General features: G+C 45.6%; 1 protein-coding gene across 1 annotated transcript; it reads left to right on the forward strand.

Annotated features, from left to right (window-relative positions):
• Positions 1-4,286: 4,286 nt before the first annotated feature.
• MFSD7 (major facilitator superfamily domain containing 7) lies at positions 4,287-15,277 on the forward strand (the record flags this gene model as incomplete). The annotated part of the gene is made up of 9 exons (XM_010134844.1): positions 4,287-4,445; positions 5,327-5,546; positions 8,417-8,493; positions 8,611-8,748; positions 9,271-9,387; positions 10,543-10,695; positions 12,472-12,629; positions 13,637-13,749; positions 15,114-15,277. Coding segments are annotated over 9 exons (1,299 nt in total), but the record flags the coding sequence as incomplete, so codon positions are not given.
• Positions 15,278-15,499: the final 222 nt, after the last annotated feature.

Here is a 15,499-nt window from a genome sequence, read left to right on the forward strand (position 1 = left end):
CGAGCGCCGAGCCCGGATTGCCCGCGCGCCCAAGAGCTGTTTGCTTTTGCTTTGCTCCATTCCGCTACAGAGACTGGTAGGACTTTGTGCCAAATCCACTCTATCTCGCGCTGCCGGGTAATTCGTAACTGCGCGGGTCTCTGTGTGCTGCTCACGTGGCAGAACTACGTGGCCGCCGCCATCTCAGATCGCTGCCACGGTCTGTGTTTGCTTTCGGTTTAACCCTCACCTTCCCAAAACCCTCAATACCTCACTGTTTTCCTTTGTATTTAATATATATCTGTTTGTAGTGTTATTAAAGTTTGTTTCAGTTTTCCAAAAAGCATTTTAGAGGTCTCACGAGTTCTTTTCTCCCTTCCCCTATTTCTGGTGGGATAGGGGAGGGTATTATTGTCATCGGACCTTGGTTTTTACCTCAGCCAAATGGGTGACAAGGAGGTGTAATTTATATCCTGTATTTCAGGATATAAATAGACTCTGGGTGTAAAACATTTCTGTCTTTTTCTTCTAGTGATGGGGCATGGCTACCCAATCAGCCAGCTGCTTGCCGAAAGCAGTGGGAGCTGCAGCTATATTCCAGTGCAAGCCAGAACAGGCTCATGGGTCTTCAGAGGACCTTCAGTCCACTTCATCACTTGCTGTGCCCACTATGTATAGCACAAGTATTTATAGTAAAGAGTGTGTGCTGAGGTATAACTTCCTGCCCAGACTAGCAAGCACTTGAGATTTTGCTGTCTATAAACCCAGAAATCATAGTGCGATGAACGTGCTTCTAACGCTTGAGCTCAGGAGGGGAATGTTGGAACTACAATTCCTACATTTGGAGAAGAAATGATGTATGTTACCACAGTGGCTATTTCAACATTCTGCTAGATGCATATCTGAAGGGAGGAAAAAGTCCATCCTAAATGCTGAAGGATCAGATACTGTGGTCTACAATTGAGTGACCATGGCCAATGGTATTGGTTTATACTACAGCAGGAGCTGTCATCTGAGAACAAATAATGCAATATCTGCGAGGTGATGCTAGGCAGTGAGTTTTCCAAGTATTAGGAGATTTGGCTCACAAACCCATTGCAGTTGGTTAGTGTTCAAAGGCAAGAGTCCCTGTGCTTGAGTGGCTCAGCACAGGCTTCTGTGTAAATGACTTGACCTAACTATGCCATGGCCCAGAGAGTGAGCTCCTGCTGACCTCCAACATCATCCACTCCAACTCATTAAGCAGCCTAGCTGTGCTCTGCTGTGGAGACTGCAGAAGGCAGCTGTTGTGCAGTCAGAGTGTGGGACTCTGAGTTGGCTGCATTTGAAGCCAGAGAGACAAGGCAGTCCTGATCTGTGAGGTGCCAAGCTAGGAATTTTGTCTAAGCTTGCTTAAAGGGTTTGGTTAATTGTAGCCCTGACACAGCTTAGAAGGGACATAAGCTGCAGTGGTTACATGGGAATTGCTTGTCACCACTGCAAGTCAGGAAGAGATATTGACAGGGGCTGGACTCTCTCAGTGGGAAGCTTTAATACTATTTTTGATGTGCTGGAGCAGAGTTAAGACAATGGCCCTTGGGGAGTGCAAGAGAGAGGAATCTCTCTCAGTCTCTATTCTATGTCTTTAAAGGTTACAGGGTTTAGACCTGACCAGGAAAGAACTGCATCATCCTCACCCTGTTCTGCCTGAGCGGATTAGTATCAGGACAGTCCCTGAGTAAGTACCAGCCTTGGCAGTGCAGAGTTTCAGAAACAACATGTAGGATAAGGGCTTTAGCTCCCAGCAGAAGGGCCTGCTAACTGCTACTGTGAATGGAATCATCATAACTGGGAAAACCAAAAGCTTACCAAGGCAATTTTCCTGTGTTGGCAAAACCCCACAGTGCCATCTCTGTTGCAAGGGGCATTTGACAGCCACTTGTGACTGCAGTTACACCTCGAAATCCATTGCCCAGTTCTTAATTTCTCTGTTAGAGCAACACATGGTGAACATCCCATGCCTGAATGGAGGCAGAAACATACTTTTTCTCTCCAGACCTGTAAAGAAACCCACTTCCTCTTTGGAAGAATAAACTCAGGCTTGGACAGTGTGCAATTTCCCACCTTCTGTGTTCTCACACACATGCTAGAACTGGAGTTGTTGCTCAGGATAGGAATACAGGGAAGCCCAAATGCTTGTTTTTCGGCAAGGAATGGCTTTATCAGGTCTAATACAAACATGCCAGAATGCTTGATCCCAGCTTGCCTAGATGTACACAGCCACCAAACATAAAATGCTGCGCTCTGGCTTGTGGCATTATTCTCCTAATGATGTCAGTCATGGGTGAGTGTTTTACGTGGAGAAACAGGAGGGTCAAAAATGTACCTGAAGCTGGTTTGTGAAATGTATCATCTCTTTAACTATACTGTTTTCTGGTACAGTGTTTCATCACCACCACTCCCATCTGGAAGGCTGTGAGGAACTGAGTAATGCTGTGGCTGGAAATACACAGCTGGGATTTGTTTAGCAGCAGTTTAGCATTCCATAATCAAACTAATGCTTATGCCTCAGTGATGCTTGCAATATTTAAACAGTTACATTAGCATCAAACATTTAAATTCCCATCCCAGTCTGATGGAGATCAGTTCTGGAAAAACAAGACAGTAACATAATTCCACTGTAATATATCATTTCAAAGAATTTTTAGAAAGATCCTTTTATTAGAAGTCTGCTGCAAGTCTTCCAGTGACCTGGAATAGCCTCTTTGTTGTCTAATATGAGTACTGTTTTCTTCAGTACCCAGAGTCTTCATTGTAGAGCTGAGTAAAAACCAAATCCTCCCTCTGCCAGACATTTGATCTCATGTGAGTGTATGTCTGAGCCCAGCATGGTGATGTGAGTTTAGTGTTGAATGCAGGAGATTTGGGATGTCAGGTCCTTTCAGAGAAGAGGAAAGGGCTGATGCTAGGAGTACTTCCTAGGACACTGATAATACATTCAAAACTTCTCTGTTACTGCCATTTACTTAATGCATCCATGCAAGCAGAAAACCTTAGCAAAATGATTTGCATGTGCCTATTCTCACATAGTGACACTAAGAAAGAATAAAAGCTCATCTGCCCTTCTGCTTCCATTTAATGTGGTCATTTTTATGGTCACTATAATTCAAAAAGTAAATAGGAACACTGGAAATAACAAGTAGCAGAGTGCAGGATCACACCTTCCTCTGAGATCACCCAAGCCCTTTTTCAGTTACACATTAAAGCCACAGCTGATGCTGTCTGCAAGATGCAGGCTGTGAAGAGGAAGTTTGTGATAGCAGAGAGTGGTATCTGGAAAGAGACAGTGGCTGGGGGTCTTTTGTAGGAAATTATAGTTTTATTATTAGTTTTTGTTGATATTTCTGCAAACTTAATCATCTTGAGTACTCAGTAGCTGCAAGATCATCTTCTAACAATAGAGGTGCTTACATCCACATTATTGAAACTACATTATTTTCTCAGGTTAGACCAGTCTTTTTAAAAAGCACCAGAGAGGGCATCTTTGCAAAGAATCTACAGAAATATCTTTAAATTTGGGGTACTACCTGCATTTCTTTTTTGTGGGCATGATCTCAGGACCTGATTTTAGGATCAAAGCAAGCCTTATCATACCCAGAAGAAACAAGAAGCACAGAGCAACCTTATGAAACCAGTGCCTAAAACAAGGTTTAGGGAGGTATTTTCAGTTATGGCACTGGAAGGGAAAGATGGATAGTTATTAGAATACCGCTTGTGGCAGGTAATGGAGGTTTCTAGGCTCTTCCCTAACCATTGAGTGTGTGTAGGAGAGCATGGAATAATGCCTCTCTTGACTGATAGATAGTGAAGTTGTTCATACAAGGCCACATCCAGGGGTTACCAATGCAACCATAAATACCAGGTTGAGTGTAAGAGGCTCTCACTTGTAGATAGGAGGTGGCAGCCTCTGTTTTGTTTATGCTAACATAGAAGGATTGCTTGTGGTTTGCATCAGGGGCTAATTTGTTCAACCTGTTGACAGAAAAAAGAGCCTTTGCTTCTGCCAGTTCCCAGCAGCAGGACAGGGATTGGGGATGAGGTAGTGACATGGATGGTATGCTCTGGACAAAGATGATATCCATGGTAAAATAGTCCTGGGATGAATAACTGCAGGCACTGGGAGTTTGAATTTTTATTACAGCCTTAACATCCTCATTTCAATCCTAAGACAGTGAGCCACTTCACAATTCACTTAGTTTGAGGTGATGCTGAGTTTCTATTCCGGTGGAAGTGTTCATGCTTACCCATCTTTGCTCTCTACTCTGCAGCTGTGGCTGACATTTGCTCCTGTGGCTGATAAGACAGCTGCCTACTTCCACATTTCCCTGGAGATGGTCAACTGGCTCTCAATAGTGTACCTTCTCATCTCAATCCCATTTGGTCTGGTGGCAACATGGGTTCTCGACAGCGTGGGGCTCAGATGTGCTGTGAGTTAACTGTTCTATTTTCCTGAGGGCATTTCACCTAGAGATAGCAGTAGCTGCACAAAGCACTAACATGCATACTCTGAACTGGAGTCTTGCTGCGTAGGGTGAGTGTGTTGAAAGCTCTGTCCCAGTTCAGTAATAGCTGTCATTTCACCTTTGAGGTAGGGAGCAGTGGAAAAGTCAGAATAATGTTATGTCCCTGCTTGCCTTTTCCTGCTTCAGTCTTTGTTGTCTAAGCCAAATGACACAGACAGGTGCTGTGAGCTGTCTCCATGAAGAGCTTGTTGTAATTGGGTAGGGTTTGCTATGGAAGCAATTTTGTCTTACAGGGCCAGCTCAAGGAAGCAGTAGGGCAGAGTACAAACAAGGGACCCCTGTCAGCTCAGAGAATGTCAGCTCAGAGAATGGTCTGTGCTAAGCCAGCTTGGGATCTCTGCATTGTCTTCCCAGAAGCAAGAGTGCTGTGGAATGTGGCATTGCAACACTAGCATGCTGGATAACTCATTGCCATGATCTTTGGATTGTCACAGCAAAATATGGGTGCAGACTTGCAAAATGAGTGTAATTAATAAACTTTAAATATCACATTTGTTCCAAGACAGTGTCTGCTGTAAGCTACATAAGCTACACTGTGGTATAGTTCTCATGTGAGGCCAGGACAGCAGCCTTGCTCCCTATGGAGACAGGTAACTCACTGTTGAATCAGGAGCATCTTGTGGTGGCTCAAAGGGGTGGGGGTGGTCTGCAGGCAATTTTCCGTGCAGTGAATACTAATACTCAATGTGTCCTGTGCACCTGAGACCCTGCTCATGCTATGCTGTTGCATAAGTTCTGCCCCTCCAGCTTCAGCAAACAACCTCTGCTGTTTCTGCTTGCTGCAGGTCATCCTGAGTGCATGGCTGAACATGATGGGTAGCATCATCCGGATGTTCAGTGTCCTGAGGTTCCTGAGCTTGGGTTCCCAGAGTTACTGGTACCTGTTTATTGGGCAATGCCTCTGTGCACTGGCACAGCCCCTTATCGTCTTTTCACCGACAAAACTGGCAGCACTATGGTTCCCAGACCACCAGAGAACGACTGCAAATACAATCGCATCAATGTGTAAGTGATAGCTGCAAAGTAATATTGCTGCCTCCCAGAACTTGCTAGCATTTGTTTGCCTTTCAGAGGCAGCAGGCAGAGGAAAATCTCCGTACTACAGCCATTTGCCCCTGCAAATACAGCTCTGCCCAAGAGTCTCATAGCCACGTGCAAAGTCTCATAAACCAGTGCCTTCAAGGCCCTGCAGGATAGTCAGACATTTGCATTCTGGCAAGCAAGTAGTGGGCCTTAGCCACATTCAGGTGCAAAGTTCAGAGTGAGCCACCCAGGCTCCCAACCTTCTTCCTCTCTGCCATGATGAGGTGATTGTCTCTGCCTAAATATCATAGAGTTTTGGGACAGCCCTCAGTGTTACTAAATCTGAAGTCTGTAGTAGCCTTACTTCTACAGCTTGTTAGGAAGGTGTCCAAATTGCCTGAGATGCCAGTGGTCACAGTTGCCAAATTCCATAACCAGATAGAGGTTAGGCTGCTGCAGCAATTTTGTCCATCAGTTTCTCCAGTAGAAAGGCTAATCGTCTCTTCCCATTTGATATGTATGCAGACAGAGAACATACATTCAGCTGGCCAAACAAACATGCTGGGAATGCTAAATGCACCAGTACTACCCATGTGGAAAACACATCTGCCTTACAAAGTGCCTGGAAGCTGGGGAACTTGAGGGGAGGCACCAGATATGCTTGCTCTCATCTCATTCCTCTCTAGGCTCCTTTGGGCCTTGCTAGAGACAGGATACTAAACTTGACAGACTTGTTTTTTCCCTCCATGTGACCTTTTCCCCTACAGCCAGAATAAATCTCTTCCTCCTTTCTCTGAGGACTTGAGAGGTGCCCCAGAAACTGGGCTGGCTCACTGGCTCCAACTGGGAAATCCCACAGTACCTACATGTGTGTGGGAGCTCCACCTCCCCTCCAAGCCACTGCCTTGGAATTGTGGGGAAGGGATAGGCATGAGAATAAAGGGCATTTTAGGGGCACCCCTATACAGCTTTCTCAATGCTGCTGCAAACCCAGAGCATGGGCCCTGTTGTTCAGCAAGAATGGATTTGTGGTGTCAGAACAAATAAATTCTTTTTGCACTGCTTTCCGTAGATTAGGAACTGACGGGACACCTGTTTCCTAGGGCTGAGATAGACCTTCACCTTTGCTGTTGGAGAAGGAGCTCTGTTGTCAGTGTGGTACAATACAAATACTAGCAGGGACGACTGGGCACTTAGTCCTTCTCTGTCCTGAAGGACCCCAGCTTACAAACAATTTGTGCTTTTTAAGTGAGAGAGCAGCCAGAGCAGCCAAAGAACATTTCTTTCACATAATATCCTCAGTCCTTACGGCACCAAATGGATCTAACTATGGGAAAGAATAAAACTGAAGAGCAAGGAACAGCGGAAACCTGAGACCTAAAGCTGTTCAGTCTGTGGTATGTTGAGATACCAGTGTGAGGACTGAATGTGCTGTGATTATTATCTGCTGCAACACCTGCCTGTCTGGTTATGCCCATTACTGTCTGCTGTACAAAATCATTCTTTCATTTCAAGAAAGTTTAAATATTGTCTAGAATGAGCATCTACCACAGCCCCTGTCATTTACTCCAGTTGTTAATTACTTCACTGGCAAATGTCTTCACTTCAAATGTCTTTAATGTTACTTCTTGTCTCAATGTTCCTTATTCCCCAGCTATTCAGTCTTACTGCACCTGTTTATCAGGTAGTTGTGAACAGAGTCACCTCTTCTATCCTTTGTCTAGAAGGACTGAATGGCTCCAACCTAGTCACTTTACAGGGACATTTCCTTTTGCCTCTTTCCACAAGTCTCCATGTCTGCCTCTTGCTCAATGAGCTTTTTCTCTCAGCTTGCTCTATTTGCGTGTGTTAATGCCAGAACAGTGCCCAGCATTGCAGTACTATGAATATCATAGTACAGAGTGCTGCACACAGAAACTGGCCCTACAACCTCTTGTTAGTATCCCCACAGCTCCTGTTAGTGCCTCTAGGTAGGCTTCCCTGTGCTTGTGTGCAGATAAAACTGGACTATGCACACAGGATCCTGGTGAGCATCTGAAATCACTATGACTCAGCTGTACTTTGTTTATCATACCTCGGTCCACCGTGTCATTTGTAGAGGCTTACTCACAGACAAGCAGTTCAAGGCCAAGAACTGAGTCCCTGTGAAGACCATGAGAAATTCTGCCATGTCAGGAGAAGAAAGACTTGTTTCAGTCCACTGAAGTGGCCTCTGCATCATCCATGAGATTCTTCATTTCCTGAGGTCTGTCAGCATGTCATTTTCTGCACCCCGCAGAGTTTTAATGCATCAGTGTTGTTGTCCACAAAACACACAGATTTTTGCATTTGGTATTAGCGTAAGTCCAGTTAAGAGCCGCTAAGACAAGGGAATGGAGCAGCTGTCATGCCAGCCGAGGCTGAGACAGCTGGGACTGTTCACCCTCAAGAAGGTTCAGAGAGAACTTGCCCATATATATACAAGCCTATGGCATGGGGAAAGTAAAGAAGAAGCAGCACCTCTACTTGGTACTGCTGCTATACAACACCAGGACAAATTATATGGATTCATCCATCTTCGTTTTGTCCCTTCACCATAATTCATAGATGAAAACCAGTTTACAGGAGTTAGGGGTTATAGGAAAATGGGTTTATAGAATGGACTTCATGGCAGTAAGGGAACAAATGTGACAACAATAAGACCTCACAGTCAACTTCTCCAAATGTTCCCCTTCTGATTTCTCCCTGTATATGCCTTGTTCTGTCCTTATTGCTCTGCTGCACACTTCAGCTCTGGTGCTGACTGGCAGCAGGGATGGGCACATGATTCTGACTGCTTTCATGAAAAAAGTGTCTGTTTTATTTCTTTCCAGCTAATCCCATGGGTGTTCTTATAGCAAATGTGCTGTCACCTGCACTAGTTCCTGAAGGAAATCACATCCCATTGATGGTAAATGAAAAGTGCTTTAATTGGCCTGCTGGGCTGACTCGAGTCCGGCTGATTTATGTATTTGGAGGGAGTGGGGCTGGAAAGACCAGTAATATGTCTCTACTTTGTGTTGTGTAGCTGGGTGTTTATGCTGTCCCAGCAGTAATAGCCTGTGCTCTAGCAACTGTGGGAATTCATGAGAAGGCTCCTCCAACACCTCCTTCAGCCAGTGCCACTAACTCCACCTCCCAACCATTCCTCACAGGGCTCAAAATGGTAAGTGCTGTAGCACAGAAAGAGACCAGTGCTAGAGGAAGAGATGCAGCCAGACAGGGATATGCTGGGGAATCTGCTGACAAAGCAGACTCTGAAACCCACTCAACCTAACCCACCACAGAAAGCCCCCTGAAGGAGGCCAGGATCTCTTCCTTCCTCTGGGAGTGGAAGCTCCTGTGAGAGACACTTAATCTGACTGTTCAGCTGTGGGCAGGCTTCTGTTTGGCTAGCTCCAACAGGCTTATCCAAGAGGACCAGACAACCTGAGCCTGCTAAGCAGATACGGCAAAGTGAAAGAATTTGGGCACTGAAGAGATCCTTCCTTCCTATATGGTCCCCATTTTAACTTGTTCTCTGGCTCAACTGTCAGGAGAGAGCCACACTCCTCTAATGATCACAGGGGTGCCCTGGCGACATTTCTAACTGAGAGGTCAGAGCCACTGACCTCAAGTCTGCTGTCATACATCCAGTCCTTTTTTCCCCTTTCATTTGGTTAAATGATATGTTAACTTCTTTCTCTAGCTCTTGAGAAACAAGCCATACATCATTTTGGCAGTGTGCTTTGGAGGAGGAATTGGGATGTTCACCTGCTTTTCAGCTCTCCTAGAACAGATTCTTTGTGAAAAGGGATATTCAAATGTGAGTCTTTCTCCTTTCCTTCCCATTGTCCACATAATCTGTGATACAATCACTATTATTTTCCCTGATAAGCGACTTAGCAAAATGAAGACAGTTGAATATGCTGCACTGTCTCATATCTTATTTGCTGACATTATCTAACATGGATTAAGCAGATCATAGTCAATCTCTCAGTATAATAAATGATCTGCGTTTTCATTACTGCCCATGGCCAGGCTCCCATTTGGAAATGAAAGATCTTTATCTCTCGAATGCTTTTGTTTTTTTTCTAAGCTGCTTCAGAGCACTGATATCTATGCAGGCTTCCAACACCTTCCCCAGAGTAGGATGGGGCCCAACAGGCCCAAGAGTGAAAGCTGAAGGCAGGCTGATCCAAGCGCACTTTCCCCTTTGCACAGTCTTACCTGAAGCTGGGGCAGCAGGGACAGTTGCAGGTACTGTGACAGCTGTTTTCCCATTCTTCCCATGATACCAGCCAGGTGCCTCTTTTACAGCTGAGCAGCGTGAGCACAGTATGGTCTCTCCCTGCAACAGCAGGGGTCTGCCCCAGTTCCTATGTGTCCCTTCATTCAGGCAGCACTTCCGTCCTGCTGCTTGTATCCCCATGGAGGTCCTCTCAGAACATCTCTCCACCTGTTATGTATGCATATCTAGAGGTCTGGTCTCTGTCAGCTCCCATGCTGATACCTCAATGCTCCATAGCCAGGTCACATTTGCATACTCCATTGGCTTTTAACTGGAAACCTTTTAAAATTTGCAGCCTTGCTTTCTGTGCATTATGATGCTTTGGTCTGCATGTGACTGGCTTGCCCTGCCCTTTTAGCCCACAGAAGCTATTCTGTGCCCAGGCTGGAGCATTTAATGCCAGGGAACTGCTGCTGGTCTGCACCCAGCTTGCCCTTGCCCTTGTGCAGAGATTTATCATCCATTGAGATCTTGGGAGTGCTATGACTCTCCTGTCCCCACACACTTCTAGTAGTACCTGAGCCCTGTTCTTTGCTACTCAGAGCCGTGTGGAGGCCTCAGCTATTGCAATGGGCAAGGAAGCTTTTCCTGCCTCAGTAAGTGACTCAGTAACAGCAGGCAGATTGGTCAGTGGCATTAAAACCTCTTTCCTAACTGTTCTAGTTGCTCAGTTGTTCTTCTTCCCTCCAGGAATTTGCTGGCCTGAATGGTGCACTGTTCACAGTGTGTGGTTTGCTGGGTGCTTTCCTGCTAGGCCTGTATGTTGACCACACAAGGAAGTTCATTGAGTCCACCAAGATTTGTTTCTGTCTGAGTGCACTTGCCAGCATCGTGTTTGCAGTGGTGAGTTCTCCCTTGTATAGCATCATATCTGTGGACTTAGTTCTGTTGCCATCTGATAAATTATCAACTCAAACCAAGGTTGTTTCATGTCATAGTATTTATTAAGCCATGTGTTACGCTTTGGGATTATTCTCCCTGGGCTAGGAATATTTTAAAGAATAACCATTTACTGAGTATTTCACAGTCACTGTTGAGGCTGAGACAGAGTACTCCAGGATATAAATAAATTGACATAATTTTACTTCCTCACATTGGATCACCATGTTTGTTTACTGGCCCTGAGACCATTCTTTCCAAAAAGAAATGGAATTGCTAAATACCCATCTTAAAAAATAAACACCTGCCTTTAGAAGTGGTGCCCGCCAGGAGTATAAGAGTAGCAGAAAGGACCTAGTTATGTGCCTACTTCTGCAGTGGTTCCTTGAGGAGGACAAGGCAAGGGAGACACAGAAAAGGGGGACACTTGAATCCAACCAGGAGAGGAATGCAGAATCTGGAGGCTTTAACTCATGGGGCTGGAGTGCAAGTTACTGCATTCAATCGTAGTCATTGCCAATGGCAGCCATCACCCAGAGGAACCTGAGCATGAGGCACAAGAATTCTAGCACTGCAGAGGACCCAGGCTGGTGCAGGCCTCTGCTTTTCCAACAAGCTTGGGCTCTGCATTTCTCCTGTGTGTGAAAAAAACAGAATTTCAACAATACAGCATGATAACACCTCACCCTGGGACTAGATCCCAGTGATGTTAGCTCCACTTTGAAAAGAGACAAATGCAATGCCTTTCTCAGTGTAGGCCAAGGTGCCTAAAACAGACCTTGTATTTCCCTCTTTAGTACTTTGGCATTTGTTGGGAGGATGCCCTGAATACCAGTCAGCATGCCTAAGCTCTGGTAAAGCACAGAGTAGGTAAGAAGCTGGGTCAGGAGCCACAAGCAAACCTTTCACTCCTCCCTTTTCCTTCATCCCATATAGATGGAACTATTAGTTCAAAGTAGTGAAAAAAAAAAAACCCACCCAATCAAACCTGCTTGATGCATTGACACTTTGAACTCACATTCCATACAGACTCTTCCTTGACTTTACCAGTTAGCTGGGCCAGGCCTGCTGCAGCCATACCAGGACACCTCAAGATCCCTTGTGGGAATTTATGACATGTTTAAGGGAGGTACCAGAACTCTGGCTGCTTTGACATTAATAGCATTGGCTGGACAAGGCCATGCTCTTTCCTTCAGAGTTAGGAACGAGGCTGTTCCAGGCACTAAATTGATCTCCAGGGTTTCTGAATGTTTCTGGTAGGGTTTTTTTGTTTGGATTTGAGAATTCGGGGGTTTTTTTCAGTAATGTTACAATATTACAAATGTGAGTCTGTCATGATAAGGAATAGTTTTCATTATCACTGAGATGCAGTCCAATGCAGACACCATTTCTGAAATGTTAACTTGCACTGGGTGGAAGATGTGTGTTTCCCTTGGTGCTGGAGATATGTTGAGCACACTCCTGGTAAGTTACTGACCAGGAAGTCGAGTCACAATGATATGACCACACCAATGCCTTTCAGGTAATTCTGCTGATCCTCTCTCCCCTTACTTAAATTCAAGATAAATCTCCATTGTGTAGCCATTTTTTGACTCCAGAGGCTTAGAGGTAAAAGAAAAGGTCTCAGAAACAGGTAGGTGAGAACAGTGAGCCATTGGGACTTCTTGCAGGTAATGGATGCAGAAACCTTCTGTGCAGCAGTGCTGAACACTGAGGCTGGTGTTGCTTTTCTGCCTGCAGACTTCTCGGTTCAGACATCAAACCATCCTGCTGGCCATCACCAGCTCTCTCTTTGGTTTCTTTGGTTTTGCCATCTACCCCATTGCCATGGAGCTGGCTGTGGAGTGCTCCTATCCTGTGGGAGAGGGCTCATCAACAGGCCTGATTTTTGTTGCAAGGTAAGCAGGCAGGTTAAATCCAATTGACAGCTAAGTTTGGGATAAAACAGACATACACACAAACTGAGGGGTGTGGATACAGATAGAGAAGAACATGGACATCAGTGCTAGCCATTCTGCTGAACTTCTCTTTGGAGTCCATGCACTTGACAAGTGGGGGAGCTGGCTGGCTGAGCCATAGAGCTGGAGAGCTACAGGTGTTAAAACAAGAAGGACGTAGAATTGGTGCAACAAAAGCATAAAGGAAGATTAAGGTCTCCCTTGCTTGGCACAAAGTAGGATTTAACAATGCCCAGCATCACCTACCTTTGAAGCAGATGCAGACTGTATGCCTGAAAGTGACACCCGTTCCATGGCAGTACAGGGACTTGTCAGATCTCAGTGTTCTGCAGAAGAAGATGGAGCTCATTGCTCACAGGGAGCTGGTCACAACAGATGAGGCAGTGGCAGTCCTTCCCATGATCAATTTACATGGCTAGGTTTCGCACCAGATGGCAGCAAGAATGAGTTGTTAAAGCCCTAAGCAGTGATACATGGCTGCCTGGTATGTGTGTATCAGGTGGAGCTGCAGCAGCAAGAAACATCACTTGAAGAGTGGCATTAGATGCTGCCTTTGAAGGCTGTTGTCTCCCACTGGTTGTGGACTTTATTACTACTGCCAACCAGCTATGAATGATGAGGAAGATGAAGTCATAGGCTGACTTCTTCCAATTCCCAACCCTGAAGTGAGAGGTATTTCCAAGTCTCTGCCCAATGACTAAACCTCAGCTCCTTGATAGCTGTAGTTCAACAACTGTCCACTTCCACAGGGAGTATGTAGCAGTCCTGCCAGGCTGGCCCCATGCCCAAGGCTATGCTGAAAGACTGACCTAGACACCCCGTGAGCAGGGCCAGTTAACCAAGTGCCAGAAAGGGGCCTCACTTTCTTACCACCAGTGTAGCCAAGCTTGTCTTCAGCACTGATGAATCAAGCAGGCACCATGACTGCTCTTGGTTTCTCTCCACAGCCAGGCTGAAGGTGTGATTTTAATGATTCTGTTACAAGACCTCACTGTGCGTGTTTCTGAGGATTCATCCTCTACGTGTGACCTTGACCAGGATGGAGCCCTAGACTGGACAAGTAAGTATGTCCTTGGAAAATTATGCTGGACACCTGACTGCACCCTCTCTTCCAGGTCTCACTGTTAGAAAGCTTGCAAGACCGATTTCTGTTGTAGCATATCTCTTAGCCAACTTTCTGAACCTGATGGTGCTAAACCAGGCCTGCAAGACCGAAATGGGATGACCTCTAAGGTGCCACGAATGCTGCTGCTGGCTCTGGGTTACAATTTCTCTTACATCCACCCTGCAGAGACATAAATTTCATCAAGGTAGAAAGCAGCTGTGGGGAAGCTACTGTCCACATAGCACAGCCTGTACTGCTTTGCAGTGTGGGAGGGCAAGACTATAAATGGATTGACTGAAAGCTACTTCGCTTGCTTCTGCAACATGCCAGTGCAGCTTTGTTCTGACTTGTTCCACATTTCCCTTCCTTTCCTAGCTGGTCAGGAGAAGAGACAGCAACTGAGATGAACAGGAACAAAAATGTGTTTTCACTGCAGTCTAAATCCTAGTCTTGATATCTTAGTTCATATTTATGTAATATTGACACCAAGTCCTGGGGACACACAGCAACACAAGGGCTGGTGAACACCTTTTAAATTATCCTGCTTGTTGGCTGAGCAGAAAGTCCCCAGAACAAACTACTCTAGCTGGCAGGGAACAAGGTTTCGCAAATAACTATCCCCCAAAAGCAATCTGACTGCTTCATTTCTGAAAGTCTGCAGCTCTCTATGTCTATCAGATCAGAGCTGGATCTTATGATTAGGTATTCCTACTCATTGTGTGGTCTGATACATGCAGGGACATATGTGGAAAAAAGCATGGAGGTGTTTATTTGAGACTCTGCTGGAATGAGTATGTAACTCCTTCCAGCCCTTTTGCACAGCCTTACAGATTACTTTTTTTTTTCAGAAAAGGTTCTTTCAACACAAACTTTGAGTTTATCCTTTTTCTCAGATGATATTGCAAGAAGCACTGGCCCATGTGGAACTGTTCTCTTATGAAGCTCAAGAGTTTTAATTCAGTCTTTCTTGTAACTTTCTTTACTAGCACCCGACACACAAACATGTACCCATACACAGAAACACACACTCCCACAAGCACACTGTGTGCAGCGGTGTAAGAACTCTTACCTGTGGGGTCATGGAGAACAAGAGTCCTGAAACCTTTTACATTTCACCCAAATCCTCTTCTTTTGCCAGTGTTACGTGAGACAAGGTTTGGCTGTGACCAAACTGGCACTGCCATACCATAAGTCACACACTGTCCTCAGGGGTAACCCTTGGCAGATCACCCAGGCTGTGTAGTTGCTTGGGAGCTCACCTCTAGAACTGTGCACTTGTGGGAAGTTGTGAATTCACTAAAAGTGTACCTTACTTGCAGCTCCGGTACTGGTGTTGGCTGGCCTCTGCAGTGCTATGGCTTGTTTCTACATCATCTTCTTCCACACTGACTACAAGCGTCTCCATGCCGAGACAAACAGTGGTAATTTGGTCAAGGCAGAAGATACAGCAACAGTTTCTGAAGATACAGTTCCTGAAGCCTAACAAGGCCAAAAAGGGATGCCAAGGGCCCAGTAAGGGAAGGACTCAGGCCCGTGGGACCATGGCTGCAAATACTCAGCTGACACAGTGGGATCTGAGTCCTGTTGCACAATAACCAAGGGCTAGAGAGAGGCACTGGGGCACCTTTGCTGTGCTTCCCTCAATCTTGTATTTATTTGCGAGTCCAGGCTGTGAGAAACGCTGCACTGACGGAAAGGTCAAAGT

This window comes from Buceros rhinoceros, unplaced genomic scaffold (assembly GCF_000710305.1).
Source record: "Buceros rhinoceros silvestris isolate BGI_N320 unplaced genomic scaffold, ASM71030v1 scaffold41524, whole genome shotgun sequence".
Taxonomy (NCBI): Eukaryota; Metazoa; Chordata; class Aves; order Bucerotiformes; family Bucerotidae; genus Buceros; species Buceros rhinoceros.